Here is a 16421-nt window from a genome sequence, read left to right as displayed (position 1 = left end):
TGTGCGTGCGTATATATAAATATGAGCATAGACATGCACACACACATATACAAACATGAACATAAACTTTATTTCTCTTTCACTTAAATTTTATTTCATTTTATTCAGTAAATAATGTTCCTCTTACAAAGTATAAATCATTATTCATGATTATTATTATTAGTAATATTGAATTTTAAAATAAATGAATATTTTTAATGCATGCATGCACACACACATATACATAGTAAACATAAATATATTTTCTGTGTATATTTGAATATTCCAGTAAATCGCTATGTAGTTCACAAATTGTCCTTTTATGCACCCTGAAAATTTTCACCAAAGGCATTTAAAATGCAAAATTTATTTATATGTATCTATATGTATAAAAGAGAGAGTTAATTCATTTGTTTGTCAACCAAACTGAAACTAAATGGTTCAGGGGAAGCTATTATGTTTTATCTATCTATATATATATTAGCTGATGTACCCAGTAATTCCTGGGAAAGCAGGGCTTATCTCTTTGTTCTGTTCTTAATCCAATAAGTAGCATATGCAAAATGGTATTAAGGAAGGGTAGGAAAATATTAGATTTATAAGCCCAAAAATTCACTCCATAACTGCCCACGGGCTTATGGCATAGTGGTTAAGAGTGTGCGCAGGCTACTAACCCAAGATTCCAAGTTCAATTCCAGGCAAAATGAGAGTATATCAGCCAAAACATTGTGTTAACAAGACATGCAAGATGAGGACAAATATCCGTCAAATGTAAATAATGTATAGCTGTTTAAATGTTGATAGGTTGAAATTAATTTTACAACCTACAATTTGTATTTTTATTAAACAATTTATTTTAGAAAAACAAAGAAAATCAACTATGTGAAGATTTTGGGGTAAAAAACAAAATTAACAAAGATGAATAGATCGTAGTACTTTTCTGTAATGAATGTAAATAATTATTTTACAGGTTTGTAATAGAATTTTAAGCTTTCAACTTACATTCTACATTGATCCAATGTGTTTTATGTAATTCTCTTTTACTGCACTTGTTAGAAACATAACAAGTGTAAACCTCATTATTGTGTGTTCGATTGAGTTGAGGAAATGTTAAATTTTGTGAGGTCTTCTTACTTGGATCCCACCTGTAGCTGTACTTTTCTGGATATCCATTTCTTGCCTTACAATGCAAAATGCCTTTGTCACCTTCAAGAAAGGGTTCATCAGCCTTGATTTCTACCATATCAGGTGGATCTGTATAAAAGGAAATCAGATTATTTACGTAATACTTGCATAAAGATATTTTATTTTTTGCTGTTACATTGGCAATTAATATTCCAAGTTGCATTGAATATAAAGTGATGCATAAAAATGAGAAAATTTTAAATGAATTCTGTTAGTATTGCAATCTTTTACACTGAAAGAAATGTCCAATACAAATTTTCAAATCCTAACCAATATATTAGAAAATACACATCTATATAAAAAATACTTGTATCCAAGAATTTCATCAGACTACCATTTAAGTTTTGAAGATGTTGGCAAAATTTAATTAGCAAGACACAAAGTTTCAGGAAAAGGATGCAGAATAAAAGGCAACATTGAATATAAGTCTACATAAGTTCCACAACTACTATCATTAAATAAAATGAAATAAAAATGTGTATGATGAAATATTACATTTTTGTAAATTGGAACTGCTGATAATGATAGAATTGTAATAAAATAAGGGAAGTTTAATGTCAAACTAAAATACCACAATATAGGTGTTTTTAAAAAAGGAATTTATGAAAATTTGTTGGTGCAGGCTTTTCATAATGTTTTACCTACATTTTGCAAAACTTCATAAATTGCATTACATTATTAATTTCTTTTTTACTTTCCTCAAAACAGATATTTTTTCCATACCTACCAGATCTCAAGAGCACAGAGTATTTCTTAACTGTGCTGTTATCTAATATCCATTTTAATTCCCAGAGTAAAACCAAGTGGTAAGATTAGCTGTAATGGATCTATAATACTGTACATTTTGACTATTATACCTGCTCTATTAACAAATGTAAATGGGCTTATTTTTTTCTGACATATGGGTTCTTAATATGTATATATCTTCCTCAAAATAGACATGCACTATCATCATAGAGATGATGATAATCATCATTGCTGCCACTGCCACTATCATCTTGTGTCTGCTTTCCATGCTAGCATGGACAATACATTTTAACAAGGTCCTGCAGGCCAGAGATCCACATCTTGCTTAAAAGTCAGTTTTAGCATGCTTTCTGTATACCTTTCCTAATGCCAACCACTTTACAGAGTTGACTGGGTGCTATTTTCATAGCATCAAATCTAATGAAGTTCCTTTGTAACTTGCAAGACTGAAGAGCTATTCAACTAATGGGGAAGATAAGAGATAGGGTGGATGCTTTAAGCAAGGAGTTGAGATGTTAAAGTATCACTGTGGAGGGTGGCAGAAAGATGTGTGGCAATTATTTATTTTGCATCAATGGGTGAGAAGGACTGGAATGGGACTCAAGAGGTAAATATGGTGATGACAAGGTAACAGAACATACATGCATGGTAACATGTCCAAGAGATAAATGGAAGAGAGAAGGATACAGGAGAATAATGAAGGTTTGCAGATAAGGCTGTAAGAGTGTGAAAGGAGAGTGAGGTGGATATAAAGATGAGGTGAATGAGGTCAGTAGTATATAGAAGATAAATGTAGAGAAGGGTGAACAAGGGTGGAGGGAACCAGTATGAGTGGGGTGCAATTGAGAATGAGGAATGAAGGCTGATTGAGAATAGTATAGAGGAGAAGAGTGGTGATCAGCAGTACAGAGATGGCAATGGTATGGTATATAGAAGCAGGTTCTATATCAGTTTCTTACGAGAGCAGAAAAATGTAGTATATTGGGAAATGATAGATGGATGTGTGATAGAGTGATGAGGGATAGAACTCAGGTCGCAAGTGGAGGAGACTGAGGGGATAGGATGATGGATATAGAATTAGAGATTGCGAGTGAGATGTGAGGACAGGATGATAGAAGTGGAGTTGAGGTTGTGAGTGAAGTGAATGTGAAAATTGGAAACCAACAAGGAAAGGAATGTAGTCATGGATGACAAAAATGAGGAATGAGTATCAATAGGGAGTGGCAGTGATCCAGAAGTTACAAATGAAGATGAGAGTTTAAGATGGATATTAACAAGGGTGAGGTAGGGATTGTCAATTGTTAGAATGAGAAGAATGGAAGTGACTTAGAGGGGGAACTCAGTTGTCTGGATAGATGGGGGAGACTCAGGTGCATAGTGTACATATATATATATTACGCTTTGAGAGCCTTAGCCATGATGTGCAATCATAGGAAGGTAAATCATGTTGAGTACTGCATATCACTAATCAACTTGATTTGTCATCTCTTCCATGAGTGCCAGCATCCTGAAATCAGCCTTAACTACCTCATCCCATGTCTTTCTCTCACACAGGTTTCATCTACTGTGAGTGATCATTAGTTTTATATACAACTGTCTTCATCCATACATATCACATACCCAAACTAAGTATACTACATTTAATTCTTGGCCAGTTGTTCCCTCAACACATTTGTATTCCATCAGTTTTGCACACAAACATTACATATCCAGTGGAGCATGTATGCTTTATTTCTTTTTAGTCTTTTCAGGTACTCCACATTCAAGGCTCATGTCTCACGATCATGGAGCATTTCAAGTTGAAAAAAGCATCATAAGGTCAGCTTTTCACACTGAGAGAAAAACTTTATGTTTATGACAGAAGTAATAAATCCATGGACTTTCTCTACTCAGATTTTACATTGGCTACTACACTTTGAGAACAACTTCCACCAATACTGTTTTGATCACCTAGATAACAAAAGCTCTCTATTACATCTAGAAATCTTCCTGGGCTTTTGAAGGCATCATTTCTTATGTTCACTTAATGTTTATTGCTCCAGCACACCTGCTACATACAATGTCCACTTTGTCAACCTACCCATAATTCCATTGTATCTTTTGCACATACACAGTTTGCACTGGATACACTATATCAACTTTCCACCCATTCCTCTTTTTACATATGAAACAAGGTAATTATCCAGATGGACGAAGGGTCTTGTATGTTTTCTGATTTACTAAGTTTTGAATGTTTACCAAGGTAATGAGGCCCTTTGATTCCATGCTTTGCTTTCACACCTGTAATGTTTTCCCAGTCTTACTCCAGCTTCAGCCATAAAAAAGAGAACATGAGCAAATAAGAATTCCTGTAGACACCTAATCTTAAACTCCCCTGGAGGTCTTTGATAAATAGAAAGAGACTAAGCACTGATGGTATCCTACCTACACACTAAAGTCATCACTGTACTCATTGCTATTTCTCATATTGCTGACAATACACCTGTATATGGATTGTATGGCTCACATAAGCCATTCTTATACTCCTAGCTTCATCAATAATTACTAGATCCCCAAATGAGTAACCTCTGTCAAAGGCTTTCTCTAGGTCAACAGGTTCTTCACTTGTTGACTGACCAGGAATATGATATCAGTACTTCTTTTTTCCAGAACAAAACTGAACTGCATCTCATCTAGTTTAACTGTCAATTATCAACAGAGCCATAACTCTTTTTCTGACTTTAATGAACTAGTCTAGTAATTTGATATCCCTCTAATTACTGATCTCTTTTCCTAAATAAAATTTAAAGAGCTCCCAGATATTTAGCCATAAGTCTTTAAATCTTTAAACTGTTTCAACTTCAAAGTTCTGGTCATGCTGGGGCACTATTTATAATGGCATTTGACCATAAGTTTATTTCTCCTGTATATTCAACTTGCATGATAAAACTACACAAATTCCAACAATGCAATTAGATACATAGTTCCAGAAGAATAAAACAACGCTCACCTGGTTTGGAATCACAGGATATTATATATTTTTTTCCTTCACTCAAAAACCTACAGCCAAACCAACCAACATATACAAAAGACTAGAATCTTACAGTTAAAAATTTTTTTCATATTTGAATTAAAAAAAGAAAATGATAAAAACAGAAGATAAAAATTTTCAAAAGATACTCCATTTATACTCACAATAAATAGTTAAATTCTTTTCACGAGACACATTTGCAGCAATATGAATGCCCAGACACTTGACTGTTTGATGAAATTTGGAAGATTTTACATTAATTTCAACTTCTTCTTTACTAGTATTTGAGTATTTTTCATATTTCAGGGTTACACTTGCTGGTGGATCACCACCTTTCCAACTGCAGCGGAATTTGATTGGAGTATCAACGCATACTTTTCCTCTAGAAACATTTAGTGTTAAGTCATCTCTTTCTGGAGAATCTATGAATTTCAGAACATAAAGAGTTAAAAGAAAAACAAACAAAATCAAATTAGTGCACTTAATAAAAGAACAAAAAAGTAAAGAAAAAACAAACCAGAAGTATATTTTGAAGAAAATGAGCAATTTTTCAAAATTTTAAAAATATGTTTCTAATAATAAAGATTTGAACATTGGTCACATTTGTAATAAATCAGGCACAATTTTGAGAGGAGGGGCAATGTCAATATCAATGACCCAAGATGGGTTCTCTCTTTTACTGGCCTTGAAGAAATGAAAGTCAAAAAATCAATTTCAATAGAATTTGAACTCAGAATGTAAACAGGCCTAACTAAATAATGAATTTTATTTTCTCCCATCTTCTGCTGATGCTGCATATTTACCACATTAATTACTTTGGATTTTAGGGCAGTGAGCGGGCAGAACTATTAGCATACCAGGCAAAATGCTTAGTGGCATTTCAACCAACTTTAGATTCTGAGGTCAAATTTTGCTGAGATGAACTTTGCATTTCATCCTTCCAGGGTCAATAAAATAAGTACCAAGTAGGACACTGGAGTCAACGTAATCAACTTACTCCAACTCCTAAAATTGCAGGCCTTGTGCCAAAATATGGAACCAATAATTACTTTTGGTTTTTGCAAAAGGCCAGCAATTTCGAGGTGAAGTGTGTTAGCTGATAACATCAACCACCTGACTTAATTTCTTTATTTTTATCAACATTGGAAGGACTAAGGGTGAATTTAATCTCACTAGGAAATGAATGCAAATATTGCAACACATCTTGTTTGACACATCTTGTCTGTCAGATTGATACCATAATAATAATAATAACAATAATGATAATAATCTAAAACTAAAGGCACAAGGCCTGAAATTTGGTGGGAGGGGACTAAATAATTACATCAACCCCAGTATTTCACTTGTACTTAATTTATCAACCCCAAAAGGATTAAAGGCAAAGTCAACCTCTGAGGAATTAACTCAGAAAGTAGGAATGGGTGAAATACTGCTAAACATTTTGCCTGGTGTGCCAATGATTCTGCCAGCTTGCCATCTTGAATAACAATAACCCTATTATGGGCTCAAGATGTGAAATTTTGAGGGAGGTGGGGGTTAGCCAATTACAATGACCCTAGTCATCTGTAAAGATGAAAGACAACCTCGTGCCATTTGAATTCAGAATATAAAGACAAATGAAATGTCGCAAACATTTTGTTTAGCATGCTAATGGTCCTGTCAGTTCCCCACTTTAACAATAATAATAATGATTTCAAATTCTGGCTCAAAGTCAGCAATTTTGAGGGTGGGGCATGGTGATTACATCGATCCCAGGGTTCAACTGGCACTTATTTTATCAGCCTCGAAAGGTTGAAAGGTAAAGTTGACCTCAGCAAAATTTGAACTCAAAACATACAAATGGACGAAATGTTGTTAGGAATTTTGCCTGGTGTGCTTACAATTCTGCTAGCTTACTGCCACAATAATAATGATGATAATAATAATAATGATAATAATAATAATGATGATAATAATAATAATAATAATAATAATGGTGACAGTTAGACAATTTTCCAGGAATTAATCAATATCACCAATATTATATAATTTTATTTTGTTTTATCAACACCAAAAGAGTGAAAGGTACACCTGACCATTGCAAGATTAGAACTCAGTACATAAAGTGTTGGAACAAACACCACAAAGCCTTTTTCTAATGCTTCAAAGATTCTGCTAATTTGCTACATTAACAACAACAGCTACAATTTCTTTCATTTGAAAGCTGGGTGATGGATGAGGGAGACAATACACAAAGATGAACATAAAATGTGGTGATTTAGATAGAATTGCATGATAAAAATGTGTAGAAAACATACACAGTAAAAATACAAAAAAGGTAAAATGTATACATAGTTGTTGGCACCACTCTGTCCAGATTTGGTTCATCTGATGCCTCCACAATGCTTAAACTTGACATGGCTCAGAAGGCCAAGTCAGGAATGGAACAACCTCAGGCATTGACTGCATGGCAGGGTGGGTGTGGGCTTGGCTGGAGTTGTCAGGCCTTGCATTGCCTTCTTTTGCTTCTTCTTCAATCTTTCGCCTCAAAAGTGGAACAACTGAAATGAATTGCTCTTCGCCAAGGTGGACAGTTGACAATTTCAGTTTCCAGGTATTAAGGGTGATTGCAGCTTGAAGGAGGGAAGACTTCAGTTGTTCTTTGAATCTGCAGTTTGGGGGTCTTCAATGTCATTTGCCATTGCCAAACTCACTGTAGAGGATGGGGCTGTTCAGATGATATATGTCTTGACCACTTGAGGCAATGCAACTTGAGGATGGCAACTTCAATGCTTGGCATTTCTGAATGATCGAGGACTTTGTAGATGACGTGTCAGTCCTGCCATTTGATATTGAGGATCTGTTAAAGCTTAGCTGGTTGGAAATGCTCAAACTTTTTCAAGTCTTTTCAATACAGAGTCCATGTCTCACATGTGTGGAGCAAGGTGAAGATGACAAGGACATGGAACACCATGAATTTTGTTCAGAGAGGGAGCCTGTGGTTGTTGAATACATGCTTGCTGTGTCTTCTAAAAGCCAAATGGGTGGATTTGATGCAGTGGTCGATGTCCCTTTTGTATGGTGCAGATTGTGAGAGAGTGCTGCTGAGGTACTGGAAATAACTGATGACTTCCAGAGGTGTCCCCTATGTTGACAGTAGCTTCTAGTATTTCTTGTCCAAGAACAGACTACACAAGTCTTTTCATTTTATCCTCATTCACTTCCATCCCAAAGCAATGGTAGGTTTCTAAGACAAGAGTCAAACAGTGCTGGAGGTCAACAACAGAGGCGATAGGAGTAGCACTGTCATTTGTGTACTGGAACTTCTTGATGCTGCTATTTGATGTTCAAGTTTTGGATCTTAGGCGTGCCAGGTTATAGAGTCTGCTATGCAGGTGATAGCGGATATTGACACTGAGAGAGTTATGTGAGATTTCATTGAACATCACTATCAGGTTGAAGGAGAACAAGGTAAGAGCCAAGATGCAGCCTTCTTTCAGACCTCTGGAGATGGAGAATGATTCAGAAAGTGCATTTAGTTTGCAAACATCCTACCATGCCATCATAGAGATGTGAGATCTCACGTTGGTTATCGGTCCAGCAACCTATTTGTTTGTACACTGACCACTGAAAATACTCAATAAAATTGATAATATTTCAGGCTTTGCTTGTTATTGACCATTCTGCACATAACAGTTCACTTATTTTCTAAAAATGGATTGGTGAGAGTCAACTTGGTGGTGTATTGGCAATCCACGTATTATTTCACTGTGATGTCTACATGTCCTTATAAAAAGCAAAGTTTGTTTGTTTCTAGGTTGACCACTGAAAACACTAAATAAAATTGGCAACATTTTAGGATTTTTACATCATTTGAATTAATCTAACCATTCTGCAGATAACTGTGCACTTATTTTCTGAAAACAGAATGAAAAGGGGGCAAGTAGGAGGTGTACTGGCTACTATTTCTAGCAATTCACATACAGTCTATTTCACTATTATGACTGCTGAAAATACTAAATAAAATTGATAGTATTTCTGGTTTTGTGTATCAAAGTGGCTGAGTTCCTTTCAAGTGTTGGGCCTCACGGAGGCAATGACCAAGACCTTTGGCATTATGTCGTGCTTGAGAAGAAGACCCATCAAGCCAAACAAAATCAGTCGCAACAAATACAAGTGTCACACTAATTGGCACCTGTGTCTGAGGCTCATAAACACACCCCAGTGTCATGCCAGTGGCATGTAAAAGCACCCATTACACACTCAGAGTGGTTGGCATTAGGAAGGGCATCCAGCTGTAGAAAACGATGCCAAATCTGACTGGAGTCTGGTACAGCCTTCCAGCATACCAGCCCAGTCAAACCATCCAACCCATGCCAGCACGGCCAATGGATATTAAATGATGATGATGATTCCGCACATAACTGTACACTTATTTTCTGAAAATAGATGGGGGTGACTTGGTGGTGTATTGGCTCCTATTTCTAGCAATCTACATACTATTTCACTGTAAAAAAAACAAAGTTTGTTTTTACACTGACCATTGTAAACAATAAATATAAAAAGCAAAGTTTGTTTGTTTATGTAGTGAAAAAATACATTTGTTAATATAGATATGTATATACATTAATACCTAATACATTATTCATCATTATCTCATTTGAATTTCGTTTTCATGTATTATCAGTTTTCATGTTACATTTGATAACATCTATAAACAAGATTTTTTTCCTTGGTAGCAACTGTTATTTCCTATATATTTACCCCTAGAAAGTATTAAAAAATGGCTTATATTCCTTTCAAACTTTGCTTTTGTTACATTTATTCAAACCCCAAAGATTCCTCTCAACACAGGGCTATAATGCTCCACCACTACTCCAGCTCACAATTAGAGATGCACAGATTGTCAACCAATAACAGACATGCTCAAGTGATAAAGATCAAGCAAATGACAAGCAAATATGTGCTATCAAGCAGATTATATGTTACAACAATATTTCTGCTTCAGCAGCTCAGCAGTGAATCAGTCTGAAGTATAATGGAAATGAGACAGTTTCAAAACATTGATGACTTGATCACAATAGCAAAGTTTGAAGGTGATGCTACTCATTCCCTTTGATTTATAGATAGAAGCAAATAAGAAATAACACTAACTGACCAAAGAAAAACAAAATTAATTAACATTTTGTTACAGTGTAATTTGGTCTCATTTTCATCCTATTATTATATTTAGTTTTCTTTTTGCATCAATTATATGGTGTATATTCTTCAACCTGTAATTACAAACACAACCGTTTTCATTTTAATGATTTATTAAATATTTCAGTTTCATCTGAATTTACGGGCATGTCACATAAACATATGTCCATTATGGACAAATGTTTAATAGTTACCTATATCTATCCTTTTAAATATATTATTCTAAGAATTTTACAATATGGACTGATAAACTAACATGTTAAAAATATTTCTCATAATTCACATCATTTTCAGGCAACAATCAACTCCAACTTACAATTTTCTATTAAAAATTTACACACAAACACATACATATGTATCTATATGTATCTATATACATACATGCATATAAATATGTATGTATATGTAGCACTTGTCACTATGTCAAAATTATTCTATTGACCTGTGAACTGTTTTCACGAGTGCATAATATATGGATACACGTAATACCTATAAACATTGTGGACCCACGAGCATGTCACTACTAGTAATGCAGGCTTCATGTATGCACTTATGCATACAAGTGTATGTCTATATATATATGTGTACAATGTGATGCTGGTTATGATTTAGAAATGTATATTATCATGATGTACACAGCTACTTCTGTATTGCCAAAGACTAATTGTTGCCTTAATAATAATAATGTCAAAGATTTCCAATTTACCTGAAACCTCCACCATAGTTGCATATCCACAAAAGATAAACAGAACCGATGGAAATTTTAATTGTAATCTATGTTGCAACCTGTACCTGTACCTGCTTACTCTAGGCTGAAGGACCCACTATATTCAAGCAAGCAACCGCCAAGATCCTGATTTTGAAAACATCACAACTTCCCTCCCAGGCTTCCTAGATTCACAAGCTCAGAGCTGCCACAATCAATGTGAGAACAATGAAAGGTATGTCTGGTGAGATTGATGAAATGCTTGAGTGGAGGCATGTGGATGCAAGAGGTTATGATGAAAGTGAGCCTCAACTAGACTGCTCACAAACCAAAATGGAAAAGGAAGTTATAGAAGCTCAAGTATCCTTCAAATGGGCAAAGACTTTAGAGATGTTCTTAATGAAACCTTTCGTGAGTAGGTAGAGATGGAGTCATGCAACATAGAGGACAATTGGGAGTTCTTATGGGACAATCAACAAAATGTGACAGATCAAACCTATGATTGGAGTAAAGTTTCTTTCTCTCAGACCAAGGTTGACAAAGTGGTGAAACAGTGAGATTGATGGAGTTATAAAAGAAAGGAGACAGGCTTGGAAATAATGGAAGAGTGTGGGTAGTAAAGAAACATATCAGATAGCTAAAAAAGAAGCAAGGCGTCAGGTATATTTGGCTTGGGCAGAAACAGAAAGGGAGAGTTTTGCCAATGTTTTACAGTGTGAAGATCAGAGATTTGAGGTATTTCAGATTGCTAGACCGTGTGTTAGAGAGAAACAAGATGTTGTGGGGGAGAAGGATGTACCAACAGATAATGGTATGCTTGCTCTTAGTGATCCTGAAAAGAAAGAGGCATAGAAAAGTTATTATGAAAGACTATTAAATGTGGAGAATGAATGGAAGAAAGAGAGTCTCCATCATGTGAACCCAACACAGGGACCATCTATCCTAGTTGACAGTAGCATGATACATAAGGCAATTAAAGATACGAGGTAGTATCAAAAAGTTCCTGGACTAGCTATGTTTAATAAAAAGTGACTTATTTACTTACTAAGTTTTAACATCATCTCTTTCGAAATAGTCACCTTGTGTGACAATACTCTTGTCTCAGCGTTCCTGCTTCTTTTGGAATCCAACCTGAAAGTTGTTTTCCATAAGTGAGTTGAAGACCTTCTGTGATTAAAAGTATTAGAACCGTGACCATTGAGCTGCATTTTCATATTGGGAAATAGATGGAATTCTGCAGGTGCTAAATTTGGCGAACATGGTGGGTGTGGAAGTCATACCATGTTATTTTGAGGGAGAAACTCACGAGTGAGGGGAGCTTGGTAACAGGGTACACTGTTATGAAGAATCCAATTCTTCTCACTCCATAAATCTGGTTGCTTTCACCAAATGTCCCTTCCTCAAATGTTTCAAAATATCTCAGTAGAAGTTACAATCGACAGTCTGGCTCTGGAGGATGAACCCTCAATGCACAATATCACAGATGTCGAAGAAAATGATGAGCATGTTCTTGATTGAGCTGTGACTCTGTCGTGCCTTCTTCAGTCATGGAGATGAAGGGCTCTTCCACTGTGATGACTGCTGCTTTGTCTCAGGGTCAAACCTGTAGGCTCAACTCTTGTAACTGGTGATGATCCTTGACATAAAAGATGAGTCATCAGTGGCATGCTGACGAAGATCTTGACAAACTTCAACATGATACTCTTTCTGCTCTGTAGGTGAGAGACAAACTTGGCAGAGACACACCACATGTTCAATTCAGATGTTAGGATTGCCAGCATGGACCCATACAACAGACCAACGACATCAGCAATGTCACTGATTCCTCCGACACAGCCCTCATGCACAAGCTGAGGAATTTTCACCACTTTCCTGGGGGTGATTCTTGATGCAAGTCTTCCAGATTGCTCAGTGTCTTTCAGGAATGTTCTTCCACTTTTGCAGCGCCTGTACCACTCAAAATATTGTGTATGATTCATTGCCTTGTTACAATAATCCTGCCAGAGCTTGCTCAATGTCTCTGTAGCAGACTTCTCAAGTTTAACACAAAAAGTTTAATGCAAAATTTCACGTTGGCTCTTCGTTGAAACTTCATGTCTGTGACAAAATTATAGACTACAGAATACACATGACCACAAAAACACAAATTTCACAACTTGTAATGTAAACACAGCGATACCATTTGACACACTACTTTGATAAGGTCACTACTTCACAGCTTTCATTGCACATGCAACTGTATACTGCCAACTGTTGGCACACTATAGAACTAGTCTGGGAACTTTTTGATACTACCTCATATCTTACTGATGAATAAACATGTGTTTAACTGAACAGTAATTGTCCATTTTTATTATTATTGTGTGTATGTATGTGTGTGTTAATGTATCATCATCCTTTTAATACCAAATGTTCCATGCTCACATGGAACTGTGGACATGAAGACAGATTTCTTATAACCAAGTGCCTTTCCTAATGACAACTCTCACTTATTTCCCAGTAAGGTAATATTTCCCTATTGACCAGACAAGTTTTCAAAGACAATTGGAAATAAAAGGCACTATATGCATGATAGTGTCATTCATCACATAATGTTAAGGCAAGGAGACAGTAACATACACACATACATACATCTAAGCATACATATGGTAGGATTCTTTCAGTTTTTACATGGCACTGGCAGCAGTAACATCACTAAGTAAGTAACTTGCAAGGCAAGACTCCTCAACTGAGAGGAGGAAGAGTATCAAAAGAAGTGGTTTTGTGCTAAGTGATAAGAGGAATAGAGGGACAGAAATAGTTGCCTTGCAGTAGAGGAGATGCATGGCTACCTCAGCTGGAAAAAGAAAGGGTGAGAGAGATGATTATGTGATGGGGGGGGGAGTGCACTCAAGTTACAGGGAGGTGTAAGTGATTGGATAGGGTGAGTGGATGGGTAAGTTTATGAGAATGCAAAAGAAGAGTGAAAGGTGGAGGGGAAGGTCTGTAGCAAGTGGACACAAGCAGACAGAAGTGGAATGTTAGGAGGATATGTTGTTGGGAAGAGATTTGATGGGGACACATTTTATGCAGGTAGGTTTGCAAAGGTGCAAAGGGAGAGTGGGAGATAGAGGGGAGGGGAATACAGTGAGTGGTGAATATGGGTGGAAGGAGGGGGAGGTGTTTGGATTGTGGGGAAGAAGCTTGCCTGGAGCATAGACATAAATGACATGCCTTAATTGTCCTGATTTTACTTAGCTGGATGAATCTTCTCAAGCACAGCGAATCACCAACTGTTTCACAGGGGTTTTGTTGATTACAATGACTCCAGTACTTGACTGGTACTTACTTTATCGACCCAAAATGATGAAAGGCAAAATCACCTTCAGGTGGAATTTGAACTCAGGATGTAAAAACAAGAAATGCTGCTAAGCACTTTGCCCAGTGCAGTAATGATTGAGCCAGCTCACTGTCTTATATGGAAATAATAATAATAATAAGCAAAAAACAGTATGGTATTCAATGCTTTATAGGATATATAAGTATTTCAACAAAATTCTGAATTAACTATTTAACAGTTGTAGAAACATTATGCAACTTTACATTTGACCTCATTAGTATCTCTCAATAAATACAACAGATTTAAAGCTCCAAGTATATACACTTTTCCCAATAATAGTAATAGTGTATAGGAGTTTTGACATCTGTGGCTGCATTATGTTTCTACAAATGTGATATAAATACTTTGGCATTTTTCGGAAACACATGTATGTCCAATAAAGTGATGGATACCATACTGGTTTTTTAATTATTACTATTATCATTGTTGTTGTTGTTATTTGGCTTGTATTCTGCACAGTAGCCTACCCCAAGTTTGATGCCCTGTATCATAATACATTGGATATTAGTGTGAAGTGTGAAACCCACAATTGAGCCTGATCTTTGGCGACATATCGTACTTTACAGCGTCTTTCTTTTAATATATACTTGTGTGAACAAGCTATCTTCAAGATAGCAAGTCTTACATTGGTTTGATATCATTGTATTGTATATATATATATATATATATATATATATAATCAAAATATGCAACAAGGGTATACAGAAGTAATGCAGTACAATCGTTTCACGTAATTCCATTTAATTGAACAATGCAATTATTACATCAATTTAAATGCAGAGCAATCTTCAACTGCATAAAGACATAGAATTTAATTAAATTAAAACAGATGGACACATTAGTATAATTTTACATAAAATCTCCAAGAAGGTAAGGAGATTTACAGAGAACATGCTGTCTTCACTTCAGCTTAGAAGCTACTAAGGTATCAGGAAGAAAGACTTGTTACAGATTTTGCTTGTCACTGTTTTATGGGGTCAGTTTTAATTTATAGACTAGTTTATCAAATATTTGTATATCTAAGGCCAAAAGAGCAAGGAGTAGTGCCTGTTAGGAAGTGGGATGAGGGAATCAACAGAAATCATAGTGGGTATAGTCATAAAAAACTATCAAGATTTATTTGAAGCAGTATCATAAGATTTGGTAAAGGAAATCTGAAATCAAGATTTTAGTAGCCAATTAAAGGGGCAGGCCGCTATTAGACCATTTAAAATGAAACAGGGGAAATCTTATGTGGTACTATAGTTAAAAATTTGAAACATTTTAAACAATATTGCCATATTGTATAAAGTTAAAATTTAGGGTTATTCAGAAGAATATTAAAACAAAAGGATGAAAAGATTTTTTTGAATACTTTTGAGTATATACCAAACTTTTACCACATTAGAGGGAGGAAAAGAAGTTATCTCATAATAGCTTAATATTTATACTTAAATACGAACTTATAAGATGGTATCTATGAAGATTGATCAATTAGTATATACTGGTATTTAATAAAGGTGTACTGAGGTAAGAGAGCATGCTAACTATATATTAATTAAATTATAATCTAAGCAGTTTATTTTAAGGAGTGAATATACCAGTATTGTTTTATATAAACGAAGTATGAATTTATAGAGGTACAAAATTAGATTCATTTTATAAATAAATAAAGGCTATTTTAAAATAATAGATAATAAAACAATCAGGTAGGGCAGAACACCATAGAAAAGGAATAAAATAGCTCAATCACTAAAAACATGACAAAGTAAATATACCTTATTGACATCAATAGAGAAGGTTTAAAGAAAATGTATTATAATTTAAGTATACTAAACTAAAATTAAATCTTTATTTATTAAGCTAGTATCAATAAAGACTGATACCTGGTATTATCTAAGGAATATTGATGTTATAGGACATTCTAATTCCATACTAAATTTTAAAACTAAGTATATAATAGGCTTTAGAAGATATTATTGTTACTCCATACATAATATTTCTGGTTTCTAAGGGGTACTTAATTTGAAGGGCTACTCATATAAAGGCATATATAAATACTAAGATCAGGAGGGTAGAGCACTTTAAAATAATTAGGTAGGGTAGAACACCATAGAAAAGTATATAAAATAGCTTAATCACTAAAAACCATGATGAAGTATATACACAACTTAGTAACATCAATAGAGAAGATTTATAGAAAATGTATACAATTCAAGTATTTAAAACTAAAAATAGTTTATTTACTTATTTAGCTT

At 35.0% G+C, this 16421-nt stretch overlaps 1 protein-coding gene across 1 annotated transcript; it reads right to left on the bottom strand.

The window, feature by feature from the left end:
• Positions 1-949: 949 nt before the first annotated feature.
• LOC115231186 lies at positions 950-12835 on the bottom strand (the record flags this gene model as incomplete). Its single annotated transcript, XM_029801262.2, has 3 exons — positions 950-1233; positions 5086-5343; positions 12604-12835. Coding segments are annotated over 3 exons (759 nt in total), but the record flags the coding sequence as incomplete, so codon positions are not given.
• Between the last annotated feature and the right edge of the window lie 3586 nt (positions 12836-16421).

Source organism: Octopus sinensis, unplaced genomic scaffold, assembly GCF_006345805.1.
Source record: "Octopus sinensis unplaced genomic scaffold, ASM634580v1 Contig17715, whole genome shotgun sequence".
NCBI lineage: Eukaryota > Metazoa > Mollusca > Cephalopoda > Octopoda > Octopodidae > Octopus > Octopus sinensis.
This window is presented reverse-complemented; position numbering and strand designations above follow the sequence as displayed.